General features: G+C 50.2%; 1 protein-coding gene across 4 annotated transcripts in view; it reads left to right on the top strand.

Annotated features, from left to right (window-relative positions):
• The window catches only part of KIAA0825 (KIAA0825 ortholog), a 2,250,404-nt gene that overhangs the window by 1,407,978 nt on the left and 820,731 nt on the right, over positions 1-21,695 (top strand). For all 4 annotated transcript variants that reach the window (XM_078675385.1, XM_078675384.1, XM_078675383.1 and 1 more), the window contains exon 15: positions 4,715-4,948. In XM_078675385.1, coding sequence (XP_078531511.1) covers positions 4,715-4,948 — 234 coding nt within the window. The remainder of the gene's footprint in view (positions 1-4,714; positions 4,949-21,695) is intronic.

Raw genomic sequence — 21,695 nt, 5'->3', positions numbered from 1 at the left:
GGTGGCAGGGGAAGTAGACAGATTTGAGGACCTGTGGCAGCCCTTTGGTGTCCTCTTGCAATCAGAGTTCAAGGAGATCACCTGTCCACGTTATCTTAGGCTGATGCGGCTGACCACCCAGACTTCCTAATTGATGGGGGGGGGGAGGAGGGGCGGGCGCGGGGTTCCTTCGCTGACCTGCGCAGGGAATACCACCTACCCGAGACGGAGCGTATGCGATACATGCAAGTCCGTCACTGGGCGCTACAACCGCAGGTACGGGAGTTGGCTGACCGGAAGCTCACTCCATACGAGCTGTGGCTTGCGACGCGTTCCTCGGACGCCAAGCTCATCTCGGATATTTACCGGCTCCTCCAACCCCCCCCCCATTACTTTTATAGCCCCGGAAGGGCTCGCTGGGAGCGGGAGCTGGGGAGGGCCCTGAGTCACAAGGAATGGGACGACATCTCATATCGAGCGCGGCACTCCGCTTACCACACTGGGCTCACGGAGACTTTTACAAAGGTTTCCACGTATTGGTATTACACACCTCAGAGGCTGCACGACATGAATCATCACATACAGGACACCTGCTGGCGCGAATGTGGGCAGACGGGTACACTCACGCACATTTTATGGGATTGCCCGTTGCTAGATCCATACTGGCGGGAGGTCTTGGATGAAATAGACCAGTGCTTTGATATAGAATTGCCGCGTCTTCCCGCCTATGTTCTGCTAGGGTTGCCCAATGGACTGATGTACCCACTAAGATCTAGGAAGGGCAGACAAATAGCGATCGCACTAGGATCGGCGATCCAGAACATACTTATACATTGGCGTACCACCACACTTCCCACTATCACAGGCTGGTTGCACAGGTTGTGGCACGTTCTGGGGATGGAGAAGATGTCCCTCACGGTGGCAGGGGAAGTAGACAGATTTGAGGACCTGTGGCAGCCCTTTGGTGTCCTCTTGCAATCAGAGTTCAAGGAGATCACCTGTCCACGTTATCTTAGGCTGATGCGGCTGACCACCCAGACTTCCTAATTGATGGGGGGGGGGAGGAGGGGCGGGCGCGGGGTTCCTTCGGGCAGTAGGGGTGCTGATGGACATTGACTCAGGCACAGGTTGGGTAAGGGGGGAGTTGGGGGGGGAGGGGTGGGAGTTGGGGGGGGTGTTTTGGTTCTGGAATAAGTGCACCTCACCGCTTATGCTTTTGTGGGGGCTCGGTGAATGCTTGGCTAGTCCTATCCTGCTACTGATGGCGCTATTGCAGGGAGCCTTTGCAGCATGCTATCTGAATGACTGTATTCCTTGTATGTATTGTTTTTCCTTGTTGCAGAAACTATAATAAAATACTTTAAACCTAAAACACTTGGGACAGATCCTAGAGGCCTTGGAAAAGGCGGGTCTACACATAAATTCAAAAAAGTCGCGCCTAGCCTTTACTCAAGTCAAATATCTAGGGTACATACTGGTTAACGGTCAATTGTATCCCCAACAAGAGAAGGTAAAAGCCATTCAATGCCAAAGCTTTCCCAATAACAGACGGGATCTCCTGGCCTTCCTTGGATTGGTTGGGTATTACCGACGCTTCATCCCTCACTTTGCCTCTATCTCAGCTCCTTTGACAGATCTATTGAAGAAAACAGCTACTTCTTCCCAGTTTAAACACCCCTCCTCTCAAGCCCAGGCTGCTTTTCAGGCCCTAAAAGACGTCCTCTCCTCGTCCCCAGTCCTAATAACACCCGACTTTGAAAAACCTTTCTATTTACAGACAGATGCTTCAGGGGTTGGGTTGGGCGCTGTCTTGTCACAGCTTGATCAGGAAGGGAGGGAAAGACCCATCCTATACTTGAGTAGGAAGCTTTTCCCTAGGGAGACAGCCTACCCCACGATAGAAAAGGAATGCTTGGCCGTGAAATGGAGTATCGAAAAGCTTCGCTATTACCTAGATGGTCGTCACTTTACGCTGTTTACGGACCATGCCCCTTTACAGTGGCTGCAACGGAATAAAGGCCGAAATGATCGCATACTCCGTTGGTTCTTATCCTTACAACCCTATGATTTTGAAGTGTGCCACAGAAAGGGCTCTGATCAAACGAATGCTGACTACTTGTCCCGTTATCCGCTTTCCCCCGAACGGGAAAAGTCAGGGGGGGGATGTGTCAGGGGGTCCCCTGCTCGGCCCAGGCTGAGCTAACCGATTCTCCGTCTCACCAACAGGCGGACTGCTACGGGCCCTTTAAGGACAGCCTTTGTTTTCGTGAGGATGGCCTCGCCCCTGGACCACCTGACTTTGTGGGCCTATCAGGATCAACCTCTCGTGATATGAGGGAAGACCCGGAAGACGCCAGCACTCGTGTGGCCCAGAAGGACTCTTCGTGGGAGGAGGACGTGAAGCGCCAGGAGAACAACGCAAGCAGAACCGAAGAAGCCGAGACCAACACGACGGGACCGGGAGTCGAGACCAACGCGGTGGAGCCCTTCCCGAGAGCCGACACCGGGTGTGGAGAAGGTGCCAGGAGTGGACCGGAGGAGAACCAGACGCCGGAAACAGCAGTAGCTGAAAAGCCAGGAGGCCAACGTTACCGTGTATCGCTCAGCCACGCGAAGGAGAACGCGTGGCTTATCCAGGTGCGTGCTCGTTTAAGTTCACTGTTACGAGTTAAGAGGGGAGGGACAGGGTAGGAATCAGGAGGGACCGCCTGGGCACCGTGTTTTCTATGCACTGTACACGAGTCTCTCTTATAGCTGCTGAGTTACTGCTGGTGGTGGTTCTGGCTATTCCCTCACACTCCCCTTCCTTGCAACCCTCTAAAAAACCAACTAGCCCACTAAAGCCTCGTTGTTTTCTTTTTTTTTATGCGCTGGAAAACCTGGAACCCAACCCAAGGGACGGAACCTGAAGAACCCAGAAAAAGGATCCTGGACCATTATTCCTTTGTGTTACAAAGTACTTTGTTTTTGAACACCTCAATAAAAAGAGCTAAAACATCGCCCTCCAGTATTGGCTCATTCCCTTCTTGTGACCCAAAGGTGACACTCTATTTACACCTAGGCAGCTATACTTGTAAACTGCCTGTGACTTTTTAATTTTGGAGGCGCGGGTAGCACCAGAATAAACTCTAACAGTACTAGATGAGGGTTATTTCCATCTCATCCTCATTCTTCAAAGGCAGGTGTTCCACTCTTTGGTCAAAGAGGAATCCCAAATGATGAAGGGCGGTTCCGTGTGGTGACTGATGGGTACCTTTTACTGACCCTTTTTGAGGTTTGGAAATTCACCTTGAAGTTTAGGATATACATAGTGTTTGTGTTGGGTGTTCCTATCACTCTAGGCATCTGGTTTAGACCCTTTGACACTTTTGTGTTGTGAAGTTATACGATGGAACGTGTCAAAGCTTGGTCTCTAAACTCCCTTCGGCCCCAACCCCACCGTATTGTTATTATAGATAAAGAGGCAACATTAATTATATATTGTGGAGCATTGTTTTCTTTTTTCTTTTTAAATACTTTGTACAAGGTGCCGGAAGCTTTGCACCAGTATTGGACGACTTGTTTCTTTTCTAGACATACCTTTCTGCCCCTCCCATCCCCTTTATTTATAGTTTTTAAAATTATTTCAGTGGGGGCCAAGCAGCAGCACACTTCTATCAGTCTTTTGTGCGATAATACACCACAATGGCCCCTAATGCATCACAATATAGGTACACACGTTGGCGGTATAGCTTGGGAGGCTTTTTCATTATTAGAAAAAAACATTTCATGATGACCGTCTGTGCCTGAGCATGTGTGCATGTACATCATCACCCATTTGAGAATTCTTTTTTAAAAATGAATAACCAATGAAACCAAGCATTGGCAAATCCACTGCCTCCGTTTTTATAGGAAACCCTATTGGCTTTGGCAGTATTTGTTTGTCTCTGAAAACCAATCAGTTGTGAGATTGATTCCTAACATACTGTCAGTTTAAATATAAAATAATGAAAAGCTAAACACGCAGTCTATCAATAATTATAAATGTAATACAGTAAGAGGAAGCTCTGTAGGTCTGTATTTGATATTTATATTTTTATGAACTGACTGTTTTTTCTGTGAATCTGTTTCAGCCATTTACAAAGTTAAATCCATCCACTTAAACTTAGGTTTGTTTTATGTACATGAGTTTGATCCATCTTGGGAGTATGGGAATTAAAGGAATGTAGGTTTTGTGGTTACAGGTTCAAAGTCACTCATGAATTTAGTGTGTGTGTGTGTGTGTACTCACTAGTTTTAGATTCTTTGTACGAAATGGCTATTCCTAATATTTGTGAAGTTAGGAGCTGTCTTGTGTGGACACTATCAATCCAAATAGAAGGGAGATAAGATGCAGTTCTGTGGCCAGGGCCGGGTTGATGTATGCTGAATAGTTGTACTTATTTATTTTTGTTTGATTTCACTGTTACTGATTTTTATGAATTAATTATTTTTCATTTTAATATATTGTGCCGTATATTGTAAAGGTTTTAATTAACTGTGTGTGTCTAAGAAAGCATTGCCATGGATATGATTCATATTAGAGTTGTTAGTAGAATGTATTTTCTCTGTCTCTAATTATGTAAACGGTGCAACATTATTGCAGAATCAATTGGATCCATTGTTTTACTGGTTAGAAGTTTTGCATAATATGACAAGTGATTGACAGGAAATGATCTTTCGTTCTGTTAGTTTATCCTTTTTTCTTTTCATTCAGTTAATATCGGCAATGAATCCGAACCAGAAGTTTTTGGGTGTTTAAAACAGAGTTTAATTGATTCAGTGATGGGGATAGTGAAGCAGATAATTGCCTTGATTCAGGCATGTGACACAAAAGAGAACCATGGAAACTACCTGCAAACACAATGTGTTACTGAAACGTTGCTGAAAACAGTTCCGAAGGAATGGAATTACATGGGCAAGGAGAGGGAGGCAACCCAGTCTGGAGGAAGTAGGTGCCATTTATTTACTACCATTCAGTTCGAAAAATATATGGATATGCAATGTATGTAGAAAATGGCCAGCAACTTCATACAGTTAATACATTTAATAAAAAGGTTTTGTTGGTGCTGCTATATCTCATCACGTTCCTTCGTTAGTAGTACTGCTTATCTTTACCCACGTATGACATAGCCTATTACTACGAATTATACACATATCTAATATGTGATTTTATCTTCTTGTAGCTTAGTGAAATAAAGGCACTACGTACTAAATCTTATGCTAACTCAATACCAGGTTCTTACTGTTATTGGGTTTATATTTTAGTCTCCTTTTTAGTTTTCATTTTTAACTTACCATCTTTTTTAAATAGCGGTTTGCACGATTCTCCCTAATAGGAGAATGTTGTCAAGTGGCCGGTGGGGACATTGTCAACATCACTAAGTTAGAATGAGCCCTTCAGCCATGCTGCTGCTTTTGCGCACGTTACTATATGGCATTATTTTTGCAAGACTCTTTTTATTCCTTTTACATGAGAACTGTCTGCTGTGTTCGTTCTCTGCCTGTCCCTGGAGTTTAACCTGAACATTGTGAGCAAGGTCGATCAACAATACCCCTTGTTATTCTGTTCTGGTCAAGCCCTAGCACCTAGACAAAACATACTAACGCAGTTGCTGCTGGAGGCTCGTACTTTGATATTATGGGGATACATGTTTAGGTAACACACACTTGGAGAGGGACCTTTCCAGGGAGAAGAGCAACATGCAACTGCGATATAGAAATACCATCTATAGTCTAAGGTAAGTCCTTTTTACATTGTCTTTATATGATGACATCTCCCTTCTTTGATGTTTGGACTTGCTGCAATGCTAACTATATTCGTGTTATGCATTTTTCTGCTTGTTGTGGCACGTATACTGCATGTTAGAGCACGTTAGTTAAAGTGAGCATTTTAAACTGTATTTGTGTCTCAGTCAGATCTTATTGGGGACGGGTACGAGAGTGTAAGTGAAAAGGTGTGTCTTGTTACTGCGATTCATGAGAGATCCGGGAGTGTTGTGTTCTGGAGTGTCTAATCGTTTGCTTCTCCGTGAGTGTGTAGGAGAAAGAGTGAAACACTATAGCTAGTAGGTCCTGGACTTGTGGGCACTAAGGTGGTAAGAAGGCACAGTCCCTATACACTGAGGTCCCATAATCCTAATAGTTCTGTGTATGTGCAGAATCCCTGCAACATGGCACCACCAACGTTTGGTCTGGTACTTATTTACAAGACCCCTGAGTAGCGCTTGTGCTTGACCACAATACCCTCTTACCGGTTTCGGAGACGTCCGTGATGTGAGGGATTAACCTCCTATATTAGAGTTTTATTGTTTTTTTCAAGCTTGAATTTTAAAAGGTTTAGTTTTATTTGTTCTTCACCCAGTGTTGAGCTACCGTTTTCCTTGTCTAATTTCCAGTATCTATAATGGCACAACCAATTAACATTGCTGCGCCCAACTGTGCCGCAGTTACTGCTCATTTGACCCAACATGGAGTCATGGTTGTGGGAGCATATTTTATATTTGTCATAGAGGTGGACGCAGCTTTCCACTTCTGTTTTTTTTACTCTTGGGTTAAGTTTCCAGCTATTGATGGAAATTATCATTTATTTCATGAACATGAACGTGGCGCTGTTCCACAAATTTACCGCACGTATCGTTTACTTACAGTCCAGTTGTCAGCTTGGAAGCATACCATATGATTTAATGGCGCCCTTCCTCACCATGTTTCAGTGGTCCACTTCGGCCCTTTATTGGTCGACGAGGCCACATGGCCCGTTTTGGCGGGATTTACACCTCACCCTAATTATCTTGCTGTTACGCATGCAGAGCTACTACTGTTACACACATCTTTTTTAAATCATATACACAGAAGTGTCATACAATATATGTCTTATAATATACCGGCGGCTCTGGTTTGTGCCACTCAGCCATTATGGCATGGTGTTGGCGTGGTTATTAGTCCTATTATGATTAATTCAGTGATGGGGAAGCATCCTCAGCATAGGGATGATTTACCTTTCTAGTTGCTGGAAAATTGAGCAACTCGATGCTGTTTTTCCACATACTTCTCCAGTGGATAAATACAGGCTCCTCACAATGAGTTTACCAAAAGGCCTAATTCCCAATCTGGCTGATTGTACCACTTGGGGGTAGGTGTTTGTTGCGGTTTATTCACTGTGTTTTGGCACCCCCTCCATGACCATGTTTCCGACATTTGCGGTACAGAACACCCACAGCTCTGCGTTGGTAAATAACATAGTCCGTAAAAAGTATAAAACCACACTTGATCGATCCAATGGTTTTTACAGTCACAATCTGGCTCCTGATAGCTGTGACTTGACCGCATTTTCCACGGTCGGCAAGCAGAACGCGTTTGCCTATGTTCTATAAGAACAGTCCTGGGGCTTTTGCTGCGCGTGTTGTTTCTCTTTTGCACAACATAGACCCTGATGCTTTCTCATACGTTGATGACATACATTTAACGGATGACGAATTAATACCTTGTCTGGTGCTTGAGGATCGCATCATTTTGTCTTTTGCCGACTTTGGGTACAAATTTAATTTTGCTTGTTTGGCGGTACTCCTTGGGTTACGAACTGAACTATGAAGTTAGGGGGCTAGGCCCCCACTTTTTGGAGAAATGTGCTCAATTGCAACCTTCTTCCACTCTAAAGAAGTTACAATCTTTGCTGGGTTTTTTCAAATTTTGGGAGGACATGTATTCCTGACTATGCTCAGCGTATCAAACCGCTTTACACGTTGATACAACCATCTTTTTTGTCTTCCAGCTGGCTTTCAGAACATACCACGATTCTTCAGTCTTTGCAGTCTGATCTGCTTGTGACCAATTTCTTGTTAACTCATGACAATTCTACATATTTGGTCATAAGGATTTTGCCAGGTACAGTTGGTTTCACTTACTTGACGTACAATGAGAGAGACGGGGTCTCCTTTGCTTACAAATCGCACTTGTACACATCTGCAGAGATTAATTTTTCCGCCATTGAAAAAATTCTTATGGCAGTCCAAACGGCGATTCTTAAAGAACGCTCTCTTGCTCAAGGTAAACGCATTCTTATGGTCTCACCTGTGCCTGGTCTAGAAGCAGTCATGAAGGCAAGCATTCCGAATTCTAAAGCTTTACATCCACGTTGGATTCAGTGGGCTAGTTCATTGACATCGTTACAGACACAGGAGTTTTTGCAATATGAACAAGTTCATCCCCCACCGCCGTCTTTGCTTCCTCTTGATCAGTATGAATGTATCATTTATACAGATGGTTCTGCTCAACTGGCCATTGGTTCTAAACATGCTTATTCGGCGGCCTGCACTATTGTAGCAGGCTCTATGGTTGACTGTGATTTTATGTCTTCCTTCGTGCACACACAGGCTCTTGGAGACTGTACAGCTCAATTAGCCGAGCTACATGCTTTATTGTTGGCTCTAGAATTCGCTGATCCTGATGTACCCACTCTTATAGTATGCGATTCCTTTTACTGTGTGCAATACTTTCATGACAATTTGTTCTTTTGGTCTCAAAATGATTATCGAGATTCTAAAGGTAGTGCAATACAGCATTAAACGGTTTGGGATCGAGTGGCCACTCTTAAAGAACATTTGCCACTAACGCGTGTTTTTTTTTTTTAAACAGTTTTTATTGTGGTGTTATCTGAGCATAAAGACACAGAGTATTCCGCTATACAGATCTGGACAGGAGTCCCAATTTGCCTTGCGCATCATACAGCCGTTAAGCACACATCCCGGGGGCCGGGCGGCGTTAACCAACAGGACTGCTCAAAACAATACAATTGACAAAATTGCGGTAACAGCAAACAGTGACATGTACACCACTTTTTAATATAAACAATCGCAAACAAGAGGTCACCGCCTACCATTTCATGCCTGGTGAAACGTGTTGCTAGAGAGAAACAGACTCTAAAGTATGAGGGATCCACCATCTCTCTGTATCCCGATTTCACGGCCAAAGTCTGGGAGGCAAGAAAGCACTTTGTCCCCATGAAAAGACAACTACGCGATCTGGGGTTGGACTATGCTATGCTTTATCCGGCTAAGCTGAAAGTCAACAGGAATGGGCAATCACATATCTTCACGGAGCCGAAGGTACTGCAGAAAGCACTAAAAACCTGGGCAACTGAGCTGAGGAAATCCCCGGACTGAGATTTGCTGGATGCAGCATCGGGTGGCAGACTGGACGACCAGGACTGAATAGAGTTTGAAGTCGGGAACCTTATTGATAATTCCAGCTACGAGGAGCAGCCAGCTGTCGGCTGGTGTGGCCGAGACGAGCTTTATGAACCAGCATCCCCTACATATGGGCATTACCTATATTGACCCGTTGACTAATTAGTAGTACAAGTTGGCCCAGACTCGAGGCGGTCACAGCCTACGTCTACGCCGAGCGCCACCCGTCGGACCAGAACTAGCGAGCTACTGACCAGCATCGGGGGGGAGGGGAGAGGGGGGCAAATCAGCCCGCCTTCATCATCCTGCACCATGACCGCCATCTCTAGCCACCTTCTGTATTCTAAAAACAGTCCCCAAAAATGTTTGGCCATCTCTTAAGCGGCAATAGCTCACTGTAGTTCTCAGACTGCGTGCAACAATAGGTCAAGTCCCTCGTCCAATTGTCTATCTTGGGAAGGGGCCCTCTCATCCAGCACATGGCTAGCCGTCTTTTTGCCATCAGGAGACCCATTTCCACAATCCTGCGACGTGCCTTCGGCAGTGGCCTCGAGAAGCCTAATAGTGCTAGCGCCGGGGAGGGTGGAATGACTGTCTCCAGTGTGTTGCTCAGTTCTCTGAATACTTTACTCCAAAAGCTCTGCACCCCTGGACACTCCCACGCCAGATTTAGGAACCCCGCATTTTGCATTTTACACCTCTCGCATGTCGCGCTCTCACGCAGCCCAAAGCGATGTAGTCTTTCAGGTGTGTGGTATACTCTGTTGAGGTACTTGAAATGCACCAGTCTATGCCTGCTGTTCAGGGAAACAGACCTCGTGCTACTACAGCAATAGCGCCACATGTCGTCATCTATAATCGTGTCCAAGTCCCGTTGCCAGTCAGAGCGTGCCTTAGAATGCCCAGCCTCTCTCTCCGCCATGGCAATCCTGTACATAATAGAGACCAGCTTCCTCTGGACTTCTGCCTTAATTAGGTGAGTAAGTTCTAAGACGTCAGGGGGTTCCTGCAAGTCTTCACCCAGTTGTTCCCACCAGGCATCCCTGACTCTGTGGTACTGAACACTCTGCAGCAGTGTGGGCTGCATCCCTTGATCTGTCACCACCGCCAGGGTCTGTAGGGTGCCGTCTAGGAACATGTCACCCATCGTGTGGATGCCCAGGGCATCCAGTTCAGCAAGCACCCCTTTGTCCCTGCATGGGGCTAGCCATACAGCCCCCGATGTGGGCATCAGTGGTGAGTATAATAGCGCCCCCGCGTGGAACTGCAGCAGGGCGTTCCAGGCATGTCTAGGATGTCAACTTGCCCCTCCGTCTCTGCGCTATGTCGCACGTCGAAAGCCTACGTCACCTTGGTTTTCTGATCAGTTGCGACTCCTGAGGCAGAAAGTCAGGAGTAGTGAGAGAAATTGGAGGAAATCTTGCGACACCAATGATCGGGAGGCTCACAAGTCCGCACTGCGGGAATATAAACGGAGAGTAGTGATAGTGAAGCAGGATTATTTTTCCAGCCTTACCAGCTCACTGTCCTCTTCCAGGGAGCTTTTTAGAATTGCTGACTCCTTATGCTCCCTGCAACTCCCAGATCCCGTAGTTAGCTCGCAAGAACTCTGCGACAACATCTCCGACTTCTTCCACAATAAAATTCTTGATATTCACGTATCTTTGGAAGCTCACTGTCATGCCTTGGATCAAAGTGTACTGTCTGACATTTCTAGCCTTGATTCCTTAGGTACAGTTCCCTCCTGTTCCCTTATGGACTTTCCATCTCTTTCCTTGGACGGACTGAACCTGTTGCTTGACAAGACCAAATCTGCTTCCCCCCTGGATCCCCTACCTCTGAAAAAACTCAAAGAGTGTAGGAATAGCCTTCTTCCTCCTATGCTGGAGGTAATGAATATGGCTATCTCCCAAGGTTCTTTTCCTGCTGTGTGGAAGAAGGCGATAGTAAAACCTCTCCTCAAGAAGCCGTCCCTAGATCCGGCCTTATTGAAGAACTTTAGGCCCATTTCCCTCCTCCCTGCCCCTGCCAAGATGCTTGAAGCACATCTGAATCTTCATCTGTCCTCTTTCCTTGAAACATCTGAATACCTTGACAACACGCAACACGGCTTCAGAAAACACCACGGAACTGAGTCCGCTCTCACTTGTGTGGTCAATAACATCCGACTCAAAGTGGACTCAGGCCAAACCGCGGTCCTGGTTTTGTTGGACCTCACGGCCGCGTTCGATACCCTTTCCCCGGCCATTCTTACATCTCGGCTTAGGGAAGCTGGTGTCAGTGGACCGGCCTTGAGTCTCCTCAACTCCTTTCTGTTGCAAAGGGAGCAGAGAGTTATGCTCGGGAACCACCTCTCCCCTGCTAAGTCATTGCAGTGTGGGGTGCCACAAGGGTCGGCTTTAAGTCCGACCCTGTTTAACATCTATGTGGCTCCCCTGGCAAGACTAGTAAGATCACAGGGGATGGAGGTGGTGTCCTATGCAGATGACACCCAGATCATGGTGTCACTGGCTCACTCTTCTGTTAGGACATCTGCCGCGCGTTTCAGGGTATGCATGCAGTATGTGGCAGACTGGATGACTATAAATTCCCTGAAACTGAACGGCGAAAAGACGGAGGTGTTGATTATTGGGAAGGACCAAGATGCTTGGTCAAGTGAGTGGTGGCCATCTTCTCTTGGCATCTGCCCCACCCCTTCCCAATCTGCCAGAAACCTTGGCGTAATTTTCGACACCTCGCTTTCCCTTTCCCTCCAAGTTAACAGGACCGTGGCCACTTGCTGGGGTGTGATTAGGATACTCAATAAAATACGTGGGTATCTTTCCCTTCAGGCTCGCAAGCAGGTTGCAGTTGCCTTGGTAGGATCGAGACTAGATTATTGCAATTCCCTTTACACGGAAGTCAATAAAAGCCTTTTGCACCGACTGCAGGTTGTGCAGAATGCTGCAGCTCGCTTCGTCTTGGCCCTTCCGAAAACCTGCTCTGCTACTGCAGCTAGGAAAGAACTTCACTGGCTACCTGTGCAGCACAGAATCTCTTTTAAAATTCTGTGTCTAGCTTACAGAGCGGTGACAGAAGGTTCCTCTAGTGCCATTGGCTCTCTTCTTACGCGCTACGTTCCTACAAGAGACCTTCGCTCTGCGGGACTCTGTCAATTGGTTGTTCCGCGCTTTAAACTAGCCAGATGGGGAGCCAGAGCGTTTTCTGTGGTTGCCCCGCAGCTTTGGAACTCTACTCCTCTGGATATAAAAACCCTCCCCACAATTGAGCTCTTTAAAAATGCTCTCAAAACTTTCTTCTTTAAGAAGGCCTATCAATGAGTGTGCTGCTGAGTGTATTGTTGGGAGCTTAGCTGTTATATTTGATTTAGGCGCCTTGACGCCCGTTGGGCTAAGTTTTGCGCATGATAAGATTTGCTTCATTCATTCATTCAGTTTAGGGAATCCAGCAGTCCCGTGCGGCGATCTGCCGTTTCAAATACTTTTGTTGGTAACGGCAGCGGCGCGGCAAATAGGGCTTCCATCTTTATGAACGGCGCCGTCCCGGCGTCATGTATCCAGCTATGTAGTAGCGCCCCTTATAATAATTTAGCACTCTGCGCAGTTTGCGATGGTCGTTCAGGCCTCGTACATTCCACGTCAGGGCTCTTAGACAGCAGTCGCCTGTGCCCACTCCTGTGTCATTACATGTGTCCTGCACGGTCATCGGAAGTCAACATTATCACGTACCTAGTAGTATTGTGGGGATAGATATCAGTAGGCATGTGCTGGCCGTCACCTCTAAACAAAAACGAAAACTTCTGTGCACCTCTCCCCCCACCTCCCACCCACCCCAACCTCAGCCACACTCCCACAACAAGAGCGCATTGCAGTGCTACGCAAACCCCCCCCCCCCCACACTGCCCCCCATCCCACCCACAGCGGACCACCCCCAACTAGGTTGTGAAAATCTGACCCCAGAACCTGCCTCCCCTGCCCTCCCCCCCCCCCACCCCAAACAATAACCCAAAAAAGGTGTTACCACATCTGGGCGAAAGTTGCCACGAGACATTGTGAAAGTCCAAAACTATCACAGTTCATAAAGCTCGTCTCGGCCACACCAGCCGACAGCTGGCTGCTCCTCGCAGCTGGAATTATCAATAAGGTTCCCGACTTCAAACTCTATTCAGTCCTGGTCGTCCAGTCTGCCACCCGATGCTGCATCCAGCAAATCTCAGTCCGGGGATTTCCTCAGCTGAGTTGCCCAGGTTTTTAGTGCTTTCTGCAGTACCTTCGGCTCCGTGAAGATACGTGATTACCCATTCCTGTTGACTTTCAGCTTAGCCGGATAAAGCATAGCATAGTCCAACCCCAGATCGCGTAGTTGTTTTTCATGGGGACGAAGTGCTTTCTTGCCTCCCAGACTTTGGCCGTGAAATCGGGATACAGAGAGATGGTGGATCCCTCATACTTTAGAGTCTGTTTCTCTCTAGCAACACGTAAGGTGGCGTCCCTGTCCCTGTAATTTAGCAGTTTAGCAATTATTGGTCTCGGAGGGGCACCGGGCTTTGGGTGTGGAGCTAATGTACGGTGCGCGCGTTCCATGATAAAGGTGGTGGAAAGAAACCCTCACCCAGTAGGGTGATCAGCAAGCGTTCAATGAAGGGCTCCATCCTGCCCGTTGAGGTCGTTTCGGGAAGGCCAAGGATACGCACGTTGCAGCGACGTGAGCGGGCATCCAAGTCCTCCGTCTTGTCCTGCAGTACTTGTAAGACTCTGCCCAACTGCTTGTGCTCTGTGTCCAGAGTGGTTTGCGCCTCTTCCACCTCCGTCAGGCCTCCTCTCCGACATGTCGAGTCTCTCTGCATGCTTGTCCAGCCTTTCTCCCATTCTGTCCATTCTGTAAGTGAGAGCGTCCATATAGGCCCCAAGCGATGAGATGCCCTCCTGCAGCCCCCTCTCCATGGACAGCAGCATCTGAAAGAGACACGTTAGTGATAGATTCCTTACCTTAGAATATCCCCAGGCGTCAGACTGGATCCGGAAAATTTTGCGCAGCAATACCCCTGCGCGCCGGCAGGCATCGCCCGCGGCTCCGCGTCCGTCGTCGGCGTCGTTAGCGCCGGAATGACGTCGTCGGAGTACTTAGACGCCGCCCTCGCGCGCTGACGTCAGTTCTTCTTTTTTCCGCGCCAGCTAGCGCAGATCCGGAGAAGCTCTACCCCTTAGACTTTTTTGGCTAAACTTTTTGATCTTTTTGATCATTTCTCTACTCGAGTCTTCGACTCATACGGTGCCGGTAGGGATGCCCGGGTTTAAACCCTGTTCCAAGTGCAACCGACTGATGTCGGTTACCGACCCCCATCGCCGGTGTCTCAAGTGTTTAGGCCTCGACCACGACGACCGCTTCTGCTCCGACTGCCGGGCCCTGACGTCTAAAGCTAGGCGGGAGCGGTCCCGCAAGCGACTTGAGCTCTGGCAGTCGGCCCCGCACCGCTCCAGATCCCAGTCCCACAGGAGGTCGAGGGACCGGTCACAGGGTCGGAGCCCTCGCAGCTCCAGGAGTGGACATCGGTCATCAGGATCCAAGTCCTCAGGTAAGAGGCATGAGAGGTCGGAGAGACATCATCGTTCCTCCGACCCACCCCGACACTCGCGCGATGCGGACGGGGGTTCGGTTGACACCACCCACGCGGCTCCAACGGAGTCGCGGACGTCGCCGCCTGCCCCACACCTTCGGGTCCCTGGGCATGACGCAACGCCTGAGGAGGTCGAGCGGTACCTCATGGCCATGAGGTCCCTCCCTCCTCAGCCGGGTTCCGTGGCGCCTCCGGGCCCAACGGCCCCAGCTGGAGGACCTAGCGGGTCGGGTGCTTCGGCTCCGACGCCGCCGGGTGCTTCGGCCCCGGCGCCGCAGGCCCTCACGACCTCACCGGCGCCGGCCCTGCGGGTGTCGCCCCCGGCGCCTGCTATGGACGCCATCCCCGATCCTACCCTCGGTCCTGTTCTGGCGCCGGAGCGGCGCCGCTGGGCGCCGCTCTCGACGTCGTTTGGAGATTTCTATTTCCACAAACCGGCCCCATCTGTTGATCCTGAATTACAGGAGATGGGTGACGAGGGTGATTGGGAGGGGTCTGTGGACCCTCTGCCACAGGAGTGCCAGTCTCAACAGGACTGGACATATGAGCTTGGGGAGGCCAGTGGACTTGACACTTCGCCAGACACTGGATTTGTTTCCCCTCCCACCGTGGCTACGGAGGAGGGGGCTGCTTATAGTTGTAGTGTTGACGCGGGCGGCCAAGGCCTTACACCTTGAGCTCCCCGTCGCGGCCGTGAGGACTAACCTCCTCACTGAAGTCCTTAAACCGCAGGCAAGCTCCACTGAGCCTCTGCTGCAGTTTAATGAGGCCTTGTGTGACGTTCTTGTGGGCACTTGGCCCAAGCCCGCCACAGGTCCGCCTGTGGATAGGAACGTGGCCAGACGCTACCGCCCGGCCCCGGGCGACCCTTGCTTTTTGTCCACCCATCCCACCACCGAGAGCCTGGTCATCCGGGCCTCCACTTCCCAGACCGCATTCCCGGCGGCTCCGCCCGATCGGGAATCCAAGAGGTATGAACAATTCGGGAAGAAGGTGTTCTCGTCCCTGAGTTTGAGACTGCGGTCAGTCAATAACGCATGCCTCTTGGGCCGCTACACCCACACCCTGTGGGACACGGTCGCGGACGTGCTGCCACAATGTCCGGAGGAGGTCCGGGCAAAACTCGCCCAAGCCCTTGCGGAGGGTCGGGATGCAGCGCAATATTCCATCCGGTGTGGGCTGGATACCACGGACTCACTGGGCAGGGCGATTGCAAGGACGGTGGCGGTTGGACGCCACTCCTGGTTGAGGTCCGCCAACTTTTCGGCCGATGTCCAGGCCACTCTCCTGGACATGCGACATGTCTTTGGCGACAAGGCAGACCATGCGCTCGAGCGTTTTAAGGACTCCAAGGCTACGGCCAAGTCCTTGGGCCTCTCGGCCCCACGCCAGCAAACAGGTGCCTTTCGCTCCTTTCGTGGCCACAGAAGGGGCGCCCCCAGACGTGCTGCCAGCCACGCACCGCAGAAAGTTCAACAGCGCGGTGGCGGACGTGGAAACCGCCGTAGCGGCGGTCGGGGACAACGGCGAGGCCAGTCCATACCTTCCCTCGCAGCACCTGCCTCAAAACCCTCCTAGTCCGTGCTTTCAGGCCCATGTGACGCCAGTGGGGGGCAGGGTTCGCCATCACCTCTTCCACTGGCGCATTGTCACGTCGGACAGGTGGGTGCAGCAAATCGTCTGAAGGGGCTACTCCCTCCCCTTCGAGGTGACCCCTCCAGCCATGCCACCGCAATTCCACCACGTGTCATGGGATCACTTGCAACTTCTGCAAGAGGAAGTCACGGCCCTCTTGGCCAAGGGGGCCATTGAGTGCATTCCTGGGCCAGAAGTGTAGGGTGTGGTTGTTACTCCCACTACTTTCTGTTACCCAAGAAGGGCAAAGGGGGCCTATGCCCTATCTTGGACCTACGGAACGTCAACGGTTTCCTCTTGAAGGAGAAGTTCAAGATGCTGACTTTGGCTCAGGTCTTAGCTGCCCTGGACCACGGAGACTGGATGGTAGCGTTGGACTTGCAGGACGCTTATTTTCACATCCCCGTCCTGCCGGCCCACTGGCGTTACCTGCGGTTCACGGTAAGCCATGAGCACTTTCAGTTTACCGTGCTCCCCTTCGGCCTTACCAGCGCCCCACGGGTGTTCACGAAAGTGATGGCGGTGGTTGCAGCTCAACTGCGTAGGTTAGGGGTGTCAGTCTTCCCCTACCTCGACGACTGGTTGTTGAAGGCGGGCTCGCCCCAGACAGTCATCAGCCACCTCCAGACTACGGCCGACCTCCTGCACCTGCTGGGGTTCTCCATCAACGTGCCGAAGTCACACCTGTGTCCCTCTCAGAAGCTCCTCTTCATCGGGGCGGTTCTGGACTCGGCGCAGTTTCGGGTTTATCCTCCCGAACAGCGGGTTCGGGATATTCAGGCTCTGATTCTGATCTTTCAGCCTTTATCCCGAGTCTCGGTCAGGTTGACGCTGCAGCTTCTGGGGCTGATGGCCTCCTGCATACTTCTGGTGTATCACGCCCAGTGGCGGATGCGGGCTCTGCAGTGGGACCTGAAGTTTCAGTGGGCCCAGCATCAGGGCAACTTGTCCGACCATGTCTTGATCTCAGAGGGCACTGCAAGACAGTTGCAGTGGTGGCTCACGGACCGCGATTGGGTCAATGGCAGATCCCTCTCCCTACTCCACCCGTAGCTCGTGGTTGTGACGGATGCGTCCCTCTTGGGTTGGGGAGGCCACATGGGAGAGGCGGAGATCAGAGGCCTCTGGTCTCCGGCGGAGTCCCAGCTCCACATCAACCTTCTGGAGCTGCGGGTGATCCGACTTGCACTGAAGGCATTCCTCCCCTCTGTCCGGGGGAGTGTAGTGCAGGTGTTCACGGACAACACCACCGCCATGTGGTACTGCAACAAACAGGGCGGGGTGGGGTCGTGGACCCTATGCCAGGAGGCTCTGCGCCTCTGGCAGTGGCTGGAACATCATGGCGTGACCCTGGTGGTTCAACACCTGGCAGGTTCTCTGAACGCCAGGGCGGACGAACTCAGCCGTCGGTGCATGATGGATCACAAATGGCGTCTCAACTCGGACAAGGCGCAAGGTCTCTTTCAGCAGTGGGGAGAGCCTTGGTTAGATCTATTCGCCACAGAAGAGAACGCGCAATGTCATCAGTTCGGCGCATTGGAATTTCCAAGGTGGCACTCGCCCGGAGACGCTTTTCGTCGCGAGTGGAGTTGCGGTCTATTGTACGCCTTTCCGCCTATACCACTTCTGCCCAGAGTGCTGAAGAAGATCAGGCCCGACCGGGCCCAGGTTATCCTTGTGGCTCTGGACTGGGCACGAAGATACTGGTATCCCGAGCTACTCGGCATGTCAGTCGATCCCCCGGTTCGTCTGCCTTTTTGGGAGGACCTTCTGTCGCAGCAGCAGGGGACGGTCCTCCACCCGAACCTGTCCAGTCTCCACCTACAAGCTTGGAGATTGAGCGGCGACAGTTGAGACCATTTGACTTGCCTCCTTAAGTCTGTAATGTCATTCTGGCAGCCAGGCGTCCCTCCACAAAGTCGGTATACGCCTGCAGGTGGAACAGATTTGTGGCATGGTGCACAGCAAAGGCTGTGGATCCACTCTCTGCACCCCTTTCAGAGGTTCTCCTCTTCCTTCTTTCTCTTGCCCAGCAGGACTCTGCTCTGGGCACTATCAAGGGGTACCTTTCTGCCCTTTCCTCCTTCTTAAGGCTACCTGATCAGCCTTCCTTGTTCAAGTCTCCAATTGTAAATAGGTTTTTGAAGGGCATCACACACATGTTTCCTCCTGTTCCTTTTGTGATGCCCCAGTGGGACTTTAACCTTGTACTTACTTACCTAATGTGTGCTCCCTTTGAGCCGCTCCATAACTCTCCTCTCCGCCTTCTTACTTTGAAGACTGCTTTCCTAGTTGCCATCACCTCTGCCAGGAGAGTGAGTGAGCTCCAGGCTCTTTCTTCTACACCTCCTTTCCTCTCTGTCCATCCGGACAAGGTTGTGTCGCGGCAGTGGCGTAACGAAACTTGAGGGGGCCCCCCTGCAAAGCACATGGAGGGGGCCCCCGCGGCGTGGCCCACCATGCCCCCCCTTCCCCCGGCGGCGCAGCCCACCATGTACCACTTTGCCCTACCACCCAGAAATCTAGTTTGCCAGCCAACCCCCTTTTTCTCATTCCCTCCACCCAATGCTATCAGGGGTTACAATTTGCGACTTACAAGAATCCAAGCTTTCCCACCACCCCCACACTGTTTACTTCCCTCTCCATGCCATGGATGTTCTGCAGTGAGCTCGAGTCGGGGTTCTGCTAAATCAGAATGATGACAACACTCTCATAATTCCTATAACTCTGCTCTCCCCTTCTTAGACTTTGGTCTTTCTTTTATGTCTGGTGCTTAGTTTCTCGTTGGGTGTGATTTCTTATTAATTGCATGATTTCGCTCACAAGAAAATGTCACTCAGTCATTCAAATGTCACTCATAATTATACTGAAAATATCACACATCGCAATTTGAAACCTTGGCAGCTATGTTATCTATTTACTGATCCAAGATGTGGCGTGCTGTAAATAAAAAGGAACCAAAATCAACTGCGCAGGGCTTTTCTGCAAGCGGAGACTAGTGACTCCTTGCCCTTACCTTAACAGTCCGACGACGGTCACGGTCCTCCTCGTCCCCCCCCACCCCGGCCCGAACCACTCCCTGGCCCCTGCTGCAGTGCTGCCTATCCTGGGTCAACACAGAACGTGTCTGAACTGAAGCAGAGGAGACTCACTTACCTGAGGGCTGGGGGCCTGCTGCTGCTGGACCTGGCCTGAGGAGGCTGCAGCTCAGACTCTCTAGGGCGGCGCGAGGCGAGTGCAGGTGATGGGCAGAAGGCGGGCACCGACACCGGGCAGATGTTGAAGGCAGGCAGGGGCTGAGGGGGGGGGTTGGCAGCGCAAGGCTAGCCAGGGAGGGGCCGGGCAATTTAAATTATGGAAAATTAAGGCCTCACCGGTGACGGACTTCGGACAGTCCTGAGCGTGGGTGGGCCTGGCTTTGTCTTCTCTTGACTATGGCTATGCGCGCCCCTGATGCCACACGCCACACCTTACTAATAACGCACATTTGCGTGTGAGTTCATTGCGCGGCCGGCGATTGCGCATGTGTTGTACCCCTGTGCCGACAAATGTAATGAGGGCACGCGCATACGCGGGGGAAAGTGAAAGTCAGGAGGACACAGGACTCTCGGGGAGTAAACAAGTGTGTGCGCGCCCGCGCGCATCTACCCTGTCCGCCGCCATTTTCATCGACTGATAATAATAATAACTGCTCAGGCCAGGGGCGGCCGGGACCCGGCACCATTTATAATTGCATCAGAGCCCCGGCCGGTGCACAGTTCTCCATTAGAGTATCGCGACGAGAGACAGTTGTCGCCAGTCGGGGGCCCCGCAGTCAGTGTCAGTCAGTCGCAGTGTGCACCATTAAGAGAGCCACTAGGCTCAGTAGTCTTATACTTAATATGATTTGATCTCCATGCATGAATTTAACCCTTTGTATCCAATGCCTTTGTTTGTAAACATTGTACACGTCACGAAGAACCAGCATGGTATAAGCACTGTAGGCAGATAGATACACCAAATAAAACGCTATTTTTCCCTACTCCTGTCTTTTGGAGGGGCAGTGATTTGTATGAGGAAACGTTTCGCGGGTGGGGGTTATCGGCCGCTCCTTTAACAGTGTTGGTAGTATGTTATGTTTATATAACTTTTTTTATAACGCATAAGTAAACATCCACGGGGCTACATATGGGATAATGCGCGTCACACCCGGGCCCCTGCGCCATCCATGCCGAGGCCCGCCTACCATTTTGTATCATTTCAGGGGCCCGGCCCGGCCCATTCCTGCCTGCATGCATCAAGAGGCCAGCCGCCAGAGTGAGACTAGCGTCAGTTTAAACTTTAAATTACTGCCGCCCTCCCGGGCGCGGCGTGGCCGGGGCCCGCCCCGCAATTTGACGCGGGCCAGATTCTGTTGCTTGCAGTCACCAGTACTAGTGCCGACTGAACGCTGGTATGTGTGCTGGGGGAAGCAGTACCCAGCAGTAAGTCACCATCAAGCTAAAAGATAAAATACTGAAAAGCGCAGGCACAAGTATTTATGAAACTGGCCATTTTATTGATAAAATCTACAAAAAAAAATCTGTATTAAGAAAATGTACAATTCATTTACGTATGTTTTTATAGCATCTTTTTTATAGCCGTGACCAATTCAAGTACCAATTTTCCATCAAACTGCCATTTCTGTTTGATATAATTTCCCTTTTCTTAACCTGCACTTGTGTAGCTGACAACCTTGCCAAACAATCGTTAACCCATGGAAAGGGTTTCTTTACTTTGAAATATCTGAAAGGTATGGGAGTTGGGATTCGGATTGAGTGGTAATATGAGGCGACCAGTTCATAGTTCTGTCACGCTGGCAGGAGGGCATGTGGGTTCCTGTTCTGGCCTTTTAGAGCCGGAGCCATAGCAAAAGTCTAAGTAGTGAAAAAGATCTGGTCCGCCAAAAACAGCAGTGGAGAATGGCGTTCTTAACTTGAAAGTGAACCACTGGTCGCTGACAGCATAGCTAATCAGATACCAAATTGCCATAGGAACTGAAGAAACATTTACTAAAATGATGTAACAGCAAAGTTTGAGGCGGTAATATTTTAAGCGGGTTTGAAAAATGTACGCTGTTAGGATGAACTGTAAAGGGCAGTAGTAGTAAATCACAGTAACCCGCCGAAGTATTGAATTGGCTGTTCTTTCTTTCAGGTTTGGTTGCGCCTGAGTTGGTGATTTGTATATGATGCTTGTGTGGCTGCGCACAGCTGGTGTTTTTTACGGGCCCCTTTGTTGCC

Source organism: Lissotriton helveticus, chromosome 2_1 (genome assembly GCF_964261635.1).
Source record: "Lissotriton helveticus chromosome 2_1, aLisHel1.1, whole genome shotgun sequence".
Lineage (NCBI taxonomy): Eukaryota > Metazoa > Chordata > Amphibia > Caudata > Salamandridae > Lissotriton > Lissotriton helveticus.
This window is presented reverse-complemented; position numbering and strand designations above follow the sequence as displayed.